This window comes from Contarinia nasturtii, unplaced genomic scaffold, assembly GCF_009176525.2.
Source record: "Contarinia nasturtii isolate CC-2019 unplaced genomic scaffold, AAFC_CNas_1.1 Cnas_scaffold_5357, whole genome shotgun sequence".
In the NCBI taxonomy this organism is placed as follows: Eukaryota; Metazoa; Arthropoda; class Insecta; order Diptera; family Cecidomyiidae; genus Contarinia; species Contarinia nasturtii.
In genome coordinates, this window is record NW_022202630.1 from 14,360 (window position 1) to 33,213 (window position 18,854).

General features: G+C 33.8%; 1 protein-coding gene across 1 annotated transcript in view; it reads right to left on the reverse strand.

Annotated features, from left to right (window-relative positions):
• The window catches only part of LOC116351394 (serine/threonine-protein kinase N-like), a gene marked incomplete at its 3' end in the record, with an annotated part of 29,330 nt that extends 11,611 nt beyond the window's left edge, over positions 1 to 17,719 (reverse strand). Inside the window, exons 1-3 of the mRNA XM_031783489.1 lie at positions 17,488 to 17,719; positions 15,800 to 15,887; positions 15,533 to 15,639 (exon numbers count right to left, since the gene is read on the reverse strand). Coding sequence (XP_031639349.1) covers positions 15,533 to 15,553 — 21 coding nt within the window. The remainder of the gene's footprint in view (positions 1 to 15,532; positions 15,640 to 15,799; positions 15,888 to 17,487) is intronic.
• Positions 17,720 to 18,854: the final 1,135 nt, after the last annotated feature.

The window sequence follows — 18,854 nt, forward strand, 5'->3', positions numbered from 1 at the left end:
AACAACAACGAAAAAAACCCGTAAAGGATGGACAGAGAACACAGAAATCTGACCAACGGTATTGAAAAGAAACACAAAAGTTCACTAAACTATCACAGAGTGTCGGAACAACAAAATGTGTGAGAACGTGTTTCTTCTTTTTTTTACTCTCGCATTTCTCTTATTCGACTAGAATATCGTTCGAACATATTCATTGCCGGGATCGTTGGATGTGTAGTTATTTTAATTCACGTATATCAAGACTATTTCCCTTGTATTACGCTGTTAAATTATTCAGCGTTAAATGTTCTTAAAGAATGACCCGCGTGCGCTCTCGATGGTTAAAGTGAAACCATGACAAATATAGAGAAAAAAGGTTTAATCTAGCATTTTATGGTTGTATGTGTGTTCGGAGTATTTTAAACTAACTAAAAATCTATTTTAACTTGGGGAATTTAATTCTTCATAAATATGTTGAGATTGGGGTTTCTCTTTGTTCATTTTGTACGAAATTTCACTCGTTTGGAAAAGCCAGCCGAACACCAAAAAAAAAAGCGATACATTCTATCTTGTGTTATAGTTTCAGTCATGGATTTTAGATTGAAAGTTTTTTTGCTGCTACTATGGCTACAACATGCACATTATTTATTATGTTCTAGTGCACTGAATTGTCTTTCTATATCCATTCCGATCCAGCAGCTACTTTAATACTTAACGAACTTCGAAAATACATTAAATAACTTAAAACATTCTTTTCCAGGTAATGAATCTATTTGCACTTTGGACGCTCATTCTCTCGCTTTCTCTCTCTCTCTTTTTGTCTTTTTCTCTTTCTGACACGATAGACCGACAGATGGTTTTGCGTTGTGCAAACTTTCTTCAAGCAAACTTATTGACTTTGGTATCAGCTTTTCTTTACTACATTATGCAATGGAACAGATTATAGAAGATTTTAAGTTCTTGTGAAAAGCATAGTTACGAAGAAAAGGCTTTAATAACATTGACACCTGTTTATGTGCTCTATTTATCTCCACATTTGAACTCTGTGATTTTCATTGAGCACACAATTCGAACGTGCACAGTCAAACTAATCGTATTACACAAAGAATGTGTGCACATCTACTCTCGATGAATACGGACGCGAAACTTGATCAATTGAAAGATAGTTAATAAACTCAATTTGGGAATGTAGTTTGGTCAGTAATATGCGAAGTCAGATTTTTAGGAGGTTATTTTTAAAAAAGTATTGAGTAAAGTGTGTTTATCGAAATGGTTCGTGCAGTATTTTTAAATATACTTCAATAATAATAAAAATGGATGGAGAAGAGCAACAATCGTTTTTTTTGGTTACTTGAGTTTCACCTCGAAGCGTACACACTCTAAATCACCCAAAAATGGTAGCCCGTTGATGCAATCATCGATTTTTTTTCCACTCATTCGTTTGAGGTAGAAACATTTTGACTTGAAATATTGTATCATAATTTGTTATATTACTGTTGTTTAGAGGAACATAGCTTTAAGTAGATTGGAAATCATATTTTGCCATGCAGAAAATTAAGAAACAAATGAAAAGGAAAAAAATCAGGTGTATCGAATGAAGGGAAAAATATGAAAAAAATATAGAGACTTCGACTACAAAGCATACTAGGCAGGCAATCAATTTAATTGCGAAATTTAACATTCAGTTCAACAATAAGGGCTTAAGGTCATGACGTCACATTTAAATCACTTGAAGAGAAAAAAGTTTCGAGTTGATGACGAAAATCTATTTTATCACAATTAAAACTTTCCCGAAGTAATAAAACAAACTATGTCAATACTTGCACAAGCGCATGTGGAGATTAGAAGAAAATTGTAACAAAATTGTAACGTTTTTCATCCATTTTAACGTTAAAATAAAATGTCTTACATCCGTAAGATGAACTTTCTCGCACCGTGATCCACAACATTCATTTATTACATATCTTTTACTGTAATTTGAATTCACGAGAAAACTGAATCTGACATTAGTTTTACGATACAAATATTTTTCGAAGCACTTTTCATACAAAAAATACTAAAAATGGGAATTTTTGTATCGCAGCCATGCCTATATGATATCGTAATCAAATGAAAATTTGCAGAGGTTATTTTTTTCACAAAAAGCTAACATTCTGAAAGTTTGAAGAAATTTCAATGCATATTAAGGGTACTTACTTCCCATACAAAGTTTCGTTTTTTAGCGAAAAATCCAAAATTTTGTATTGGAGGTACCCCTAATATACGTTGAAATGTCTTCAGACTCTCGGAATGGTATTTTTGTGTGATAAAAATAACCTGTGCAAAGTTTCAGCTCATTACGATATCATACAGGCATGGCTTCCATACAAAAATCCAATTTTTTGGAAATTTTTGTATGAAAAGTGTGCCGAAAGTTATTTGTATCGCAAAACAAACGTCATATTCGGTTTTCTCGTACCCAAAAACCCCCCAATACACATTTTTGAGTGTTTAAGTATACATTAAATATGACTTTTGGAAGAAAAATTGAATTTTTCCCATGGATGCCCATGGGCATCACACCAGACATGACACTTTACTCTATCAACCAAATTCGCTCAAAATCTAATGGTTTCTATTCCTCGGCACCCCCAATCATCTTGTGAAGTCAGATTTTGAATTACTTTTATTGTTTGAAAGTTATCGTGTTAACAAATTTTTGCGTACAGGGTACAGGGTACAGGGTACGCACATACATTCGGACATCAAAAAAACGCTGGATTCGTGTTCCCTGGCCCCAAAAACACCCAAAAAACACATTTTTGATGGGTGTTAATTTTTCGACCGATTTCAATACTTTACCTTACACACTAGGTGTGTGCGGAAAAGTAAAATGTAACGCTTTAACCCATTTTGGTAGTCATTTTAGTGTCTAATATAACGGAGATTATGTGCATAGTAAGAATTCCAATGGAATGACTTCCATTTGTTTCATTCAGTTCCAATACCATTTCGTTATTAATAATGTAAACACAGCCCAAAACGTTAAGTTTTAAATTGTAACGATTCATTTGTTGCTCAGTAATAAAAATATAAACAATCCGTTTGGAGAGAGATTTGCGTTATTTGATTTAAAATTAAAAACATTTTTAGACGTCATTTACTGCATTACTTTTTTTTATTTCATGAATAAAATTTCAATTTCGAATTTTTGAACCAGAAACGAATTTCGAATGTGTATGAAATTTAACAGTTGGTGGCTGTGTGTCAGTCACATCGAAGCCGATCATCATTTGTTTACATTAAAAAAAATATGCTTCGTAATCTCCGCATCACATCACATCGTGACGGTCTTTTTTATACAATTGTTTCCTCTCATTTGAGTTTAATGTGTGTTGCAAAAGAATAGATTTCTTTACACTGTGAAGTTTGTGTTTGATTTTCGTTTTTTTTTTAATTGAGTATAAATAGAACGCAAAATGGGTCGACACAAGACGACCGATCCGAACAAGGATCTAAGGTCCATCAAACAGGGGCTGCCGGGAATACTTCGTCCAGAATATCGTGATATTTTGGTCCAAATCATCACAATTCTGTCGATTAAGGCCACAAAAATAGCAAATTTGGCATCGTTGCTATTGTTGATGATGGTGAGATGAAATTCAATTATTATTGTGTGTTTTTGAAATTACTTTTTTTTACTAGAATTTCGATGTGAATTGCAATGAATGAATTGATTTGATTGTTTTCTCTTTGTGTGTGTTCGTTTGTTGAATAGGTAACATTGAAGACATTGAAGGCAATAATGGTGAAGAATTTTTTGAACAGGATCCAGAATTGTTTTAGAGCTGTGCTCTTGCCCAACATTGACAACGTGTCGCTGATGTTACCGGATTTTCGTCACATGGTTGAATCTCATTTCATTGAATGGCCAACTAACAATGGCTTCGGAGCAGCGTTTACGTATCTGTGGGATAATATATATATAGATATAGATATATATGGATAGATATATATGGATAGATATATATGGATAACGTCGAAACAAATCTGACTACCCATTGCGAAAGCCGATTAAAGAAATTCTTCAAAATACGCGTGTTTCAGTTGAACGACTTTGCAACGCTGTACAATTATTTCAACGATCGGTTTGGTGACGGTGACGCATTGCCATATTACGACAATGTTGACATAACAAATGCCGTCAACTACACATATCATCGCAGAAATACCACCAATGGTGATGAACAGCGTGAATTGCGACTGGGCGAGTTGTTAGATGAGCTACGTTTTGTTGGTGACGTTAAGAATGGCTGGTTCAAATCAATTCGCATGTGGACATTCATTCAGCGCACTATCCGGATGTTTCATATCACGTACAAAGATCGTCGTGATAAACCACGATTCCGGAATTTCGTTGTTGTACCGATGTGTGATTTCCAACGGCGACACATTCGGATCGATACAGATGCATTATACAACATATTATGCCATATAAAAGTTGTGCCGGGAAAATGTGGTAAACGAAAATCCAAAAAAGGAGCGCCAAATTGAAGAAACATTGATAAGAAAGAATTCAGTGCAAACAAAGATGGGAGTTGGAATCTGTTTTTCAATGTGGAGAAAACTTGCAAATTGGTGAGCAACAAAAAGGATTCTGAGCACCAGATTTGTTCGGATGGCGTATCTGTATCGTTTTTGTACAAAAAGCCAAAAGTACAGCCAGTCGAGAAAACGGACGCTGAAATCAAGGGATTGCATTCGAAGAACAATGTGACCGCAACCGAATTGCAGCTATGATTGGTGAAATGCCATCGCCAAAAGGACCATCATGGCGTTCATACATTGCACATCGACTTCGAATGATGAACAACGGAATTGAAACGTATTCGGCCAAACAGTATGCACCATTGGGACTCGACAAACACATTGAATCGGTACGTGCGATGGACAAAACGACATGTAAAATGGTACAAAATGAACCATCCATTTTCTACATGGGAGCCAGCGGATCAACACCAGCCAATTCGCCGATTAGAATCAAGAAATATGTACGCTGCCCAGGCACGCGCAAACTCATTGCATCGATCATGAAACGTGGCAATTGCATCATTCGAATGGTCGATGAATACACAGCATTGCTCATTGTGTTTCAAGCGATTTCCACTAGCAACTCGAGGCGATCGTTATAAGAAATGTGTGGGTTGTGCACCAAATCCAATTGTTGGATTACCACGAACCATCGTAACCAATGTGAGCAAACGATTACTGCAAATGCGACGAGTAATTGAACGAATGAGGCGCGAGCTGCGAGAAATGGGCGATGAAATTGCTGCAACTCTTCGAGATGGACGAATGCAGCTCGTTTGGTGTCAAAGAAGCAACGCTTCTTCAAAACATGGCTACCAAATGTTGCAAACGTTGAAATCGAGGGAGCTGCTGGAGCACAACCATCGCTCACAACTGTATGGCATCGTGATATCGCAGCAGCGAAGCTTACAAAGGTAAGCAATCTGATGAAATTGATACAAATTGTAAACGAATTGATAATAATGTGTTTTCGTTATTTCATTTTATCAAATCATAATTTAAAAATTAGTTATAACAATTCCATTGATGACGTTGATTTTGACTGAAACTACACACAAATCCGGGACCAAATTCGACCGTCAACATATGCTCGATAATGGATGAATTTGCCACAACAATTTTTCATCTTAAGATGCACGAGTGAAAAACCTAACGAATTACTGATTCACAAAAGTGGAATCACCAGCCGTGATTTAATAAAAAAATACAAATGAACAAATTGTTTGAATAAGTAAGTATTCATCGTGGTGCTTGATAGCAATTAAATTAAATGCGTGAGTCTCACCCGACTGAGCATGGTATGTATTGCAATCATGTCTTGGTTTTTATGCAATGAAAATTGGTTCACTTAATGAGTGAGCATCGGACGCGCCACGATTCGTATTGCCAAAATTCAAATTATGCGGATGGTTGGCTCATGAATTTTAATTCAAAGATTCAACGAGGGTAAAGAAACAAAACCAAATATGCATTAAAATCGACCATTATGAAACATTAAGTTAAGTGCCAGATATAAAGAAAAAACAATGAGAGGAAATAAAAAAATGCACAACAAAGTCCATCATTTTATTTTATTTATAGGTAAGTTGTATGTGTAAATGATATACATATATACATTGGACGAAAATGGCAAGTTGAACAAAATAAACGAAAATGTTCTATATGTACAAAAATAAAACAACATTAAGCATATATGCGAGAGAAAAAAATGTGTAGCATATGCTTTGCTTTCATACAAATCCACATACATACGCGTTCAGATCGTGAACCAAAACATTACATATATTAAACTAAGAGATTTCCTTCTGGTTAGCAGAAATCGTATTTCTTGAACAAGGTCAAGTATTGAATGAACGTGCAGATTTTAAAATCTATCTAAATTGAAATGAGCGGATTTTACTTATTCAATATAATGACGAAAAAGCAAATACACAAAGCAGTAGCGACAATGGTAGCAACAACAACAATAAATTACTCACACAGCCGGTAGCTGTTCTGACAACAAGAGAACAATACCTATACATAAGATCGAAGGCATACGCAGCATGATTAAATCAGAAACACAATATTTGATGACGATAATATCGCGAGAAGCGAAAGAAGAAGCAGGATAGACTTGACATTCACTACCCTTCAAGTGAATGTAAAAAATGGTCTCGTTTGCTTGCTCTTGCTCTCTGCATCAACCACATTTCGGACCATGTGGATCTTTGCGCGCGTAATCACTTGGAAATTTATTTTAATACACTATTCTATTCTGACTTAATGATTCTAAATAACTCAAATCAATCACTTATTCAATTAACCTCGCCATTTTAATTAAAATTTGTAATTTACAAAGAAGAAAAAAAGCGCCAACAAATGAAAAAAGTGAACGATAGTCATATAGTTTCTGGACCGATTACATATTCGATATTTCTGATATGTATTTTGCGTTTGTTTCCCATCTAAAATGTGTAACGAGGTGAAAAAACTGTCGCCAAAACACAGACGACAACCAGACTAGACGAACTGGACAAATTGCATCAAAACAACCAATAACAATTAATATGATGGAGCATAATTAGTCAAAAAATCATTTAAATTATTATTATTCTGTTTATGTGCTTAACACGTTTCCCTCAATCTTTCGCGTTCATTTTGTTTGCTCATTTGTCGTAGTGTGATGTGCGGAATTTGTGTTCATATTTTGTAAAAAACGGCGAGAAAGACAACAATGCACTCCGAAAGTATGACTCAAGAAAACAAATAAGAACAACAAATTGAAACAAGTTAACTGTTACAAAATGCGCAAAAACTCATTCAAAAAATAAAAAACGGTGCTTTGTTTGAAATATTTTTGTCGCACTAGCACTGACTCTACATGGAATCTCCGAAATTCTTGACGAGAAAAATATATATGTATTTTTAGCACTCAACAACTTGCACCGTCAACATGCATCTAGTCAAAGTCAATGCAAACAACATACATACAAACACCACTGTCACAACCTACCTCAATAGCACTGAACATTGAAATTAAAATTATTTGAAAATTTATTTAGAGGCGATGTTCAGGCGAACACAGAGAAAAAATACTTTTGGCCAACTTGTGTGTGTGTATGTGTGAGTGAAATTCACTAAGATGATCAAAGTGATCACAATAATCGTTTATATTTTCATGCTGTAGTTAATTGAAAAAAATGATCGACGCATTTCTAACCGAAACTTAATGGAAACACTAAGGTTTCTTTTCTCATCTGTTTGTTTTTATTTGCAGTACACTCAAAAATAAAACACCAACACTTTAAAATAGTTTCAGATGAATTGTTTCTTTCTTTTCTTTTTCACTCGCCGTTTATTTTATATTCAGGGAAAACAAAACACACTAAATTTTTCTGTGTCCATGGTTCAGTTTCAGTTCTCATCAGCTTTTTTAATCAAAAAGTCACTGGTGTTTTTCTTTCAGTTTTTTCAGTTCCTATCAATTTCAAAATTGATACGAATTTACTCTAGCTCAAAACAAATAGTCTTCATGTGAGTGCAAACGGATCAACTGTTTCTAATTTTCAGTGGCAAACTGTCAACACATCGTGTACGAATAGTGCGCAGTATTTTCTTTTTCTTTATATTATTTATCTATTTGTAGAATGGAGAGAATGTTTTTTTTTCGGTTTTTGTTTTATTTTCAGAATCGATTGAGTTTGTCAACGAGAAATGCCTATACAATAGTAATATTGTGTCGCGCGCGCACAGGGGCTTCTACATTATAAACACAGAAATTTCATGAAATAATTCGACGTACACATGTACGCTACATACCAGTTGAAGACAACAAACCAAACTAAATCAAACTCTCGACAAATATTATAAGTTTTCGTGCTGTCGATGTTTTGAGCGCGCACACAGTGTGTGCAAAAAAAAAAAAAAACAAAAACAAAACAGAAAACGCAAACGAATAAAAAAATACGGCCAGAGAGAACCAACAACAATAACAGCGAAATAGCAACAGCAGCAGTAACAGAGCAACAATAAAAAGGCAACAACAACACAAGCCAAAACTGAAAACGTAAAAAATGGTAACACACACTTATAAAAAAGAAGAAGAAAAAAATATGCTGAAAAAGAGTGGTAATAAATAATATGAGTGTTAGTAGATTGTTGTTGTGTACAATGTACACACAATCATCGACTCTGTTTCTTTCTCTTTGTCTGAATGAGTAAGACGCGTATGATACATGAAATCTGGTTACAAATAAGAGAGCACTAGCACGGAGTCTCTTGCCGGCATAAAACGCTTGTCGTATGTGGAACCAACCGGTGGCGCATTCGGTGAAATCCGCTTAATGCATAACAAGCAAGTGTATGAATTTGTCACAGTGTAAATATATTCATATATGTGTGTATGTATTATATACGTTTTCAGCTGCAGAGGTGGGAAATTGTCTGATTGTTGTGTTAATATTCACAATCAAGTTGAGATCATACACACAAACAGATAAAGACCGTATATAAAGAAACAGAGATGGATGCGAGAGTGGGAATCATCGCATGAAATGTGAATAATTATTTCTTAAAACCCATTTTCTTTGATTCAATTGATTTTATGATACTTTCTCGGCTCCAATATGCTTGTAAGCATTTTGCCTAGCATTTTGCAGAACTATTTCAATGGACAATGAGCGCAAAAAGCGAATAATTCACAATTTAGTATTTATTATCACTAACATGTGAACACCATACATTACAAGTCATAAAATGACAATGAAATTCATGGAATTAATTATAATTATACAATAGAATGCATTTTTTTCCATCTGATTGCATCATCATCATTGGAAATGTGTCATATTTTTGTTGCATTCAACCTCTTGCCATTTAAATCATTGGCAATTTTACAATTCAAACTTATATGTGAGATTGAATATCGGACTAAATATTTGCCCAAAGCGTAAAACAACACATTAATTTTCACTTTAGAAATTGATACATAGAACAGGGGAAAGTGGGGTTAAGTCGCCATCTATGCTTTTTTCGAAAATGATTAGACCAAAAGAAGAAAAAAAACTGTCCTTGGTGCGCCATTGATAGCAATGATTTTGATTATAATCTTGACAGGTCTCAGTTCAATTGTTGTTTGTTTTTTTGGTGTTTTCCGAAGTTTTTGTTATCCTAACATCTAAATTGAAAATGAAATGAAAACAGAAGAACAATCGAAAAAGAAAGACACCAATGGACCCAAAACTTGTATGGATTTTTACTGTGGCGACTTTGCCCCACCTTCCCCAATATATATAAAGTGAATCGCGTATAATGGTTTTTTACTGCATTATTGTAGTTGTCGATCGTCGGTCAAGCATTTCAAAAATTCACATTGATTCTTTTTAGTTTCGCTACAAAAAAAATCGCCTGACGATACAATACAACGAAGTGAACAATTACCGTCAATGTGAAAATAATGATTATTTGACCGTTAGCCGTGTTTTCGATTGCGGATATATTAGAAATCTAGCAATCCAATTAACTGTTTCGATTAAGAAATGTTTTATTCGGTGAGTGGCGAGCACCTTCGTGTGTAACGCACGTGTTGGACGGTCTATTGCGAATGTGTGTGTGCGCGCACTTGCTGGATTGCTCATTTAGTCGCAAGTGTTATGCTTTCAACATTCTAGCCATATATTCAATATGTGTTGAAGTTGTTTATTGTTTCTTTTTTTTCTTCTCTTTTGTTGCCCTCTACTGGTTGCTGAATTATTTGGTTTTTCCCCCAACGTGAGTAATGTGATGGTTCGTAATTTTGTCTTTGTTTCTTGTATCATTGAATTACTTTTTGGATCCATTGCCAAAAAAAGTTGACGCAATCAAGAAAATTAAAATCTATTGCAAATACATTTTTCCACTTGAGCTGTTCAAAACCGGTGAATTTTCTCGAAATTGCTGTTTTTAGCAGGAAGAAAATAAAGAGAGAGTTTAAAAAACGCATCACACAAACTTTGTGCAAACAAATCAATCAAAAGGCGATAAAATGGCATATTAACAATAAACAAACAAGCACAATTAAGATGAGTTTAAATCAGCTATCATTACAATTACGAGATGCTTTTGATGAGATATCGACCACAGTTACTAGTGTTTCTTTTATATTTTTGCAACAGCAAGATATCAATAGGAAATAATTTTCCTTAATGTGACTTGCATGTATCTTGCTTTCACTCTATTTCCTTTTGTTTTTTTTTTTCAGGTGAGCGCGTGCAATGCATTTTATCCGGCCAATTATATATCGATCGCAAATGTGTTTTGAATTTTTAATCGATCTTTTAACTGATGATGAACGAAAAAAAAATTACAAGCTCTTATATAACTTGATTTTATTCGTAATTTTTTTTTTCAGTTCACGATTTTCCATTTGCTGATACGCTAGCTGCTTCATTCAATCTTCATTCAGTTCCGTTTCATACAAAGACAACAACGACAACAATTTTTGGCCAATTATAGTTTTTTTTTTTTAGTTAAGTGGTCATTTTGAAAACGACACCAAATGAATCGTTTGCTCATGACACAGGTAAATGAGTTATGGACACAATAAAATAGTCAGTTCATTCTTTATCCTTACTCTATTTCGCTCTTTCGACATTAGATATGACGGCGATTCATCTATACAAAGTGCAGTCATTTAATTAATGCCACAGATTTACTTATATCTGATCGCATAAAAACATTTGGTCTGGCTAGTCAATTTAAAGGAACATAAAGTAAAAATCAAATCAACAAAAATAAGATGGAAAAATAGTGTGATGTGTGTGTGTGTGTGTGCGTATGATGGATCGTTGACCGAATACACGACTGCAAAATATATATACACAGGATAAGAATTGAAAGGCTACAGGGGATGTGCAACGAAATATAAACGCGTTTGAATTTGCAATTCTTGGAGTTGCAAACGCAAGACGCGATCTGAAAACAAAAGAGAAAAACATACACAACAAAACCTGGCCACTGCCGTGGCGGTAAACACTTGCACTTTCGATCGCTGATTCCATTTCGAAATGTATTAAAGGCAATTGTAATTATGGCAATTAAACTACAAGATATAAATTATAATAAGATGATGGCATTAGCCATGCAAACGAGAGCGCACAACACAATTATACGAGACTCAAGTTGAAATTGGAAGTGCATTGTAAATGCATACAGAGAGTATATCGAAATCGCACAAGTTTTCAATAAATGTTTCACAGTTCAGCCGAAATGAAACTGCCAACACAAGATTCCGATGAACAATAACAACAGCAAACACATTCAGGTTATTCAAATGAGTTTCTGAGAGAAAATTAAGCTCTCGAAAAAGAGTGTGAAAGTGCATTTAAAACGAGCTTAAAGTGCAATGGCACATGTTATGCTGTTCGAAATAAAAAGGGCATCGTCTTTTGATTCATTTAACTCGTTCGCTCAATTTACTCTTTTGTTCCTTTCCATTTAATCGTTTCGTTTAAATTTTTCAATCAAATCCATACGGACACATGAACGGCAGAAGATCCGCTCACATCCAACAAACTTTTGAGACCTTCATGGACCTTCATCTTATATTTCAACGAGACACACAAGGTAAGTATATATCATCTTTATGAATCGCATAAAAGGAACTTTCATCTAGTTTCATTTATATTTGATTCCCAAAAACACGTATTTTGTTCATCTCACTTATGGGTATTCCATCGAATTTGTGCTTTTAATCGGTTTAATTCATTTTACCGATGTTCAATAGTAATATTGATAATTTTCATCGCATGCCCGGTCTTATTCATTCACAATTCTTTTCGAAAAAAAGGGTTATTAAATGTTCACCAAATGAATTGTGATTACTTGCAAATCAGTAGAAAAACGAAAAGAGAAATGAATATGCTGTAGCCATGAGAGTGAAACTTGGAAAACAAGATGTAAAGACCGTTGAGAGAAGAAACAAAAAGAAGACAACCGATTAGCGGTTGATATGCACGTTTTAGTAGGATGTGATTTCCAGATTTCTATTGTACAAAAGACTAAAAATAATTTTGTGCAACGTTGTCGTCGTCTATATGAAACGTCGTTCTCGTTCCAATCGACAAGAAGCGCATGCATAATTTTGAAGAAAGAAAAAAAAAACTCGTGCACACACTTTAAAAAGGCATTGCAAGTGCGGAATGAGCATCACAAAATTGCAATCGTAATACTTGGTTGATAAATTGCTGAGAAAATGAAATAGAGAGTGAGAGAGAAAGAGTGGAAGAGCGAGCCCATGTGAGAAAATGACTACAAAAAGCCAACAACATCAGACAATGAATAATTATAGTGATAGTACGAAAGTGGAAAAGCACCCAGTTAATTCAAAAAACAAAGAGAATATAAAATAAATAACGAATTATAGAGAGAGAAAGAAGAATACAACAACCGCTGATGCCGCAGCATTCAACACAAATATGTAATTGCAAAAGATGTTGCAAATGAGGTTTCATACACATGCTTAATGGTTTAGCCCAATGCAAAACATACAGTAAATGACGGGATTTTATTGTCCGTGTCGTTGAGTACACTTCTTTCTTTCTCTCTCTTAAAATTTGTTATGATTCCTCGTCAAGAAAACTGGAGATAACCGACTCTAAAATATAAACCATACACACACTGCAAGTAAGCAAGCAGCACTTGAGTGAAATATTGAATGAATCTTTTGCTTTTTTTCTTCTTCTTCTAAATATATATATTAGAGTGCAACCAATATCAATTGCACTTTGGATTTTGAGAGTATATAAAAAAAAAAACAGAAAAAACGATTGAAATACATATGATACAACCAATTGGACGCCGTTGGAAGAAATTTTTAAATTAGTTTATGTAATCGATGAAAGCCATATGACTACGATCAACGACATTGGTCGTCATCGTAGTGGTCTTTGTACTCCTTGCCATCGTCATTATCGTTGTGAGCATTATCACTGGTGTTCTCATTGTTGATTCAATGAAACCGAGCTCATGCCTCACAAGCCAATTCAATTCATTCAGCTCATTTATTGGATTAAAAAAAAAGAATCTAGATTACGTACTATATTACAGACGACAACGGTGTGCTTGTTCGAAGCGCAATCTTCCATGAAATTACGTTTTGTCAACATCTATATAGAATGTGCCAAAGGAAGACCCAAATCGAAATTAATTCCCCACTAAGTATATACGTATGTATGGTATTATTATCAGCCAATTAAATAGTCAGTTTTCAGATTATTGCTACATTTTAACATTGTTAGATATGGGTCAATGAATTTTATCCGCTTTAAATAGCAACTGTTTTGAATCCTTCTTTTCTGTCCGTTTTCAAGTATACTTTCAAAACTTTTCAGTAATAATTACTCTCTTAAGAGAAAACACAATCAAATAATCATTAAAATCCATTCTAACTGGCGTTCATATTATTAAGTTACTTATTGTCAATTGGTTACGATTCAATGTCTTTCATTGATTTTATAAATAGATTTTTGGTAGTGTCTGTTGCACTATCGTGCGCTCACATTACTTGATCGAAAACATCCGTGATGATAATAATAAGTTTTGATATGGGTGTCACTGAATAATTGTGGCATATATCAACCAACCTGTATGTATGCGATGATTGATTATTCATATTTCATTCTCTCTCTTTTTCCATACGTAACCGAATGTTTTCATTATATACACCCGGTGTGACAATGAATATTTTCCACGACATACAAAAAAAAAAAAAAAAAAATGAGAGAAATATGTGGAAAGAAAGCGAATGAAACTCCAAACAAATGAATACATTTCGAATTCTGTATGAACAATTTGCAACTAGCAAACAATGAAATGGAAAATAAACAGCAAAGTTTCACTTCGTCTTAGAATAAATGCCACAAAATGACAACGAAAGCGCGGTGGCGGAGGCAAACGAACGAACAACGACTGCGATGAAATACAAATTGTGAATGAATGACTCATTGAACCATCGTCGTCGCTGTCGGTACGTTTCACATTAAATACATAAAATGCATGTGCGAAATAAATAAATGAGACTAAGCCTCTTTCTGTCGTAAGTAAGCTTTGCAAGTAGAGAGCAATATGTCGTTTACGGGATGTCATATGTGTTTATTGTGTTCTTTTCTCGTTCGTTCGTTCGTTCGTTTGTCGACGTTTTAGTTATTGATAGCAGCTCGATATATATTTAATGCTAGCACATTTTTTCAATGAAAATTGCTAATATGTCAACACATCAAATGGTCTCAACTAAATTTTCAACTTGAAGTAAACGCACACGCAATGAATAATATACTATAACTATACGCTTCATAAAAAATTATCGCGACACCAAAAAGAGAAAAAGGAGAAAATTGAAGTTTTTTAAATTTGCGAAAAATTGTAGCTATGTCATGAGAATATCAGCTATTTTAAAGATTTTAGAGTCATTTGTTGCCTAATATTTTTGTTTTGAACAAGCGGTTTTTTAATATGTGCAGTGCGATTTTTCCGATATGAATGAATTAATCAGATAAATGTTGGATACTTTCTTCTGTTCTCGTTTCATATTTGCTTTGTTTTCGGATGATTGTATTTAGTACGCTTGTATATGCCGGCATATACTGTTGTTGTTGTAGTATTCGACTCGATAAACAATATGCTCAGAGAGTTTATATTTCTAATGTAAATAAATTCGCCTTTCATGCACTATATGCCCTAACGTTGATTCAATTTTTCACATATTAATGCACATGATTGAGTATCCATGTAGCATCAATAAGATAAAAAGTTATATTTACACTTACTCTCTCTCGAACACACACACACACACAAATAAAATTTCACACACAAAATCTATGATGCAGGGGAGCTGATTTAATTCAAGCACCGAAACAATGAGTGACTCGCACTGATTTTATACTTCATGCGGCAAATATAATGTAGTTTCTCATGTGTGTTCTTTTTATCAGATATTGTAGAAATAGAGAACTGTGTAAATATTTACCTGATAATAGGAATCCGCCATTTTGATGTCCTTCAGTGATAGAAATTACTTATTCTCACTCTGTGGCAATATATGTTGTTGATTTCTTGAAATGCCGCACTTGATTTCTGCCGATTTTTCCGGAGTGCAAATAATAATAATGTTCATACGAGAAAAAAAAAATATGTTTTTTATAATGCGTATTCTATGTGTTTATCTTAAGTTTCTTCTTCTTTTTTATTCGTTTTAAATTCTCTGCACTCTGTGTTTTGTTCTTTTTCCCCGAACCTGTTAAGTAACACACGCACGACGAAAGATGATCACCATAAACGACGGAACAAAGTATGGAGAGAACAACGATCACATCAGGTACATACTATATGATGAGAGAGAGAGAGAGAGAGAGAGAGAGAGAGAGAGAGAGAGAGTGAGAGAAAGAAAAAATAAACGTTTCGCGTTACGACAAAGAAATTATACACAAAACACCAACTCAAACGCACAAAGATAGTCGAACTCTCTTTCTTTCAATGATCTGACTAATAATAACGATGATGGTGACAATAAAAACAACAACTATAATAATAACACATCGTCTTATTCATTCTCTCGCTCTTAATTCGTGAATTTGATTTCTGTTTTCGTGGATGAATGTGTGCTTTTTTCATTCGTACTTTTGGTGTAAATTAATTTCTTTTCGCACACATTTGATTGAAATCATTTCATACAAAGAATATTTTTTGAGATTAGTTTAAATTCAGCAAAAGTGAATTGATTTCGCCAAAAAAAAGAGAGAAAATCACGAGAACGAATCTGATGACAAACGAATGGTCAAGATCATTTGTTTCGTGACTACTATATCTGAACGATTTGAAAAATGCATATGATTTTATTTCTTCTTTGTTAAATTGAGATAAAACACCAACAACATAAATTTGAAAGAAATTCGTTTTTTTTTTCGAATTTTGTTTGCTGCTGCGCAAGCTTCGTATAAATTGGTGCATCGATAAAATGCGTATGATGAATGCAACAGGCTATTGAACAGTGAGCAAATTATTTGATTTCTGTTGTTGTTTCTATTGTGTTTTTTTTTCTTCTTCTGTGTATTTTCTCCAATTGCAGCAAAGTTATACAATGTTCACACACATTTTATTTTAACTTTTTTTTTCTTTTTTATATTCTCTCATAACTTTTTTTATATATTCTTCATTCTGTTTCAGTATCTGATTTTTTTCTGCATTGTATACCGATCACTTCAGTGGAGATAGATGTCTTGAGTTTGTGAGCTCGTATGCGTGAGCGTACTGTAGATATATATATATATATATTGAGTTTGAGGAACACAGACATTAAAACATGCAAGTGAATGAACAAAAAAAAGAAGAAAATGATTCCTCAGATTTAAATTGTTTTGTTTGATGCCTTTTTTATTATCTATCTATCGGTTTCAGGTTTGTATGCGATTTTTCGCTGTCGTGGAGTTGAAATTCATGAACACATACACAAAAACCTCGCAATAAAATGTTTTGTCGATATGATATTTTTCAAGATCGGCGATATACAATTTGACGGTGTCCGACCGTTTGCCAAGAAAAAATGTTATTGAATTTATGTCGATTGAACTCTTTTCACATACATTCAATTAAAGTAACAAATTCTTTGTACCGATAGCAATGTGAATCGCCTTTAAATCTATGACTCTTTTCTCAAATTTATGTATGCACAATTTCATTTCCGAGTCTATTGGCGTTTTCTCATTCAGAACAAATGTTCTTTGTTTTTTTTTTTATTATTCGGAGCTGTTCTGATGAAATCGTGTCTCTGTTTTACTTGCACAAACATTTATCCGGAAGATGAACAAACGGAAGAAAATAAAAACTTCCAAAACGAATTTGTTCAAATGCGTTGACAATTATTCGACTCTCGATCACAATGGTCATTTGAAATAATACATTCAACTATAGAAAATTGCCACATACCACCATCAATAACAACAAAAACAAAATAGATACGACACTGACACCCGAATTGAAATGAACGTAAAAAATGTGAGATGATAAGTAGTAATATTCCTGAATCAAATCATACGAACGAAACAAAAAAAAAGTTGAACAACTTATCGAACACAAAACAGTTTCACACACGGCGACATATTGAAATTCCTATGCATGTAATTGTCTTTCTCTCACTGTTCTCGCATTTCGTTTCATTCTTCATTTCGTTTCATGTGTTGTGCGGTGTGTCTGCCACAATTGCCAGTTTTGCTTTGAGTATTGCCAGCGCTCAAATGCCTCTATTGCTCAATTCGTGCGGCATTTCATATAAATAATTCGACTTTTGTATTGTTTTCACTTTTTTGTTTCTTTCTCTCTCTCTCTCTCTCTCTCTCTCTCTCTCTCTCTCTCTCTTCTCGCTATTACACAATGTAATGAAATAATTCGATAATAAAAATGTAAAAGTAAAAAAGAAAATTCAGAATAATTTTAAATAAATGAAATACATCGCTTTTGATAGAGAATTAAACTTTTATTTCTCAGAAGAAGAAAAACCGTACAAATGACATCCATTGGAAAGAAGGGAAGAAAAATAAAAAGCAACACAATGAAAAATTTGGTTTTATTCCAAGCGAAAACATGCTATTATTCGAATGAATTACATTATTCTATACAGGCATTGAAAAGAATAAACTCATTTGAATATTTTGTGTCGCTTGCCAGTTGCAAATTCGCCGGAATTTTCTTGTCCAACGAATGAAAGACAACTGCAAACGACATTTTATTCACATTTTGGCATTAATCCCAAAAGAGAGTTATTGTGCATGCGACTTTCATACGGTCATTTCGTTAAGAATTCCTTTTTTTGCGTACTTGCAAGACATTATTGACGTACGAAAAATCTAAATAACGTCCTTGAAATCACTTCTCATCATCTTTTAATCTACATGATATAACTTAAATTTTAGTGTTTGGAAGACTCTCATTCACTTGCTCACAAATTAGTACTTTATAAATCATTTTTTTTTTCAAGTTCAAAAACTGAACGTTGTGTAAATTTCTCAAGAAAAAAGCATTAGAGGAACGTAATGCAATGTTTGTACCCAAACATAATGCCAATGAAAAATGACCAATTTAGATTTTTTTTGTTATAATTCAAATGTTTAAAAAAAATGTTTATATGCTGTTGGTATTGACATTTTGACGTTTGTGGAATGTTTGCTTTATATTGACATCCGCTTGTTGCTCTTTAGTGTTGTCGCTGCATAGCAACAAAAAGGTCTATTTGCACATGAATTGTTTTGAAAATGAGCTACTATGACAGAAACGGATCAAAATTATTTCCATTGAAA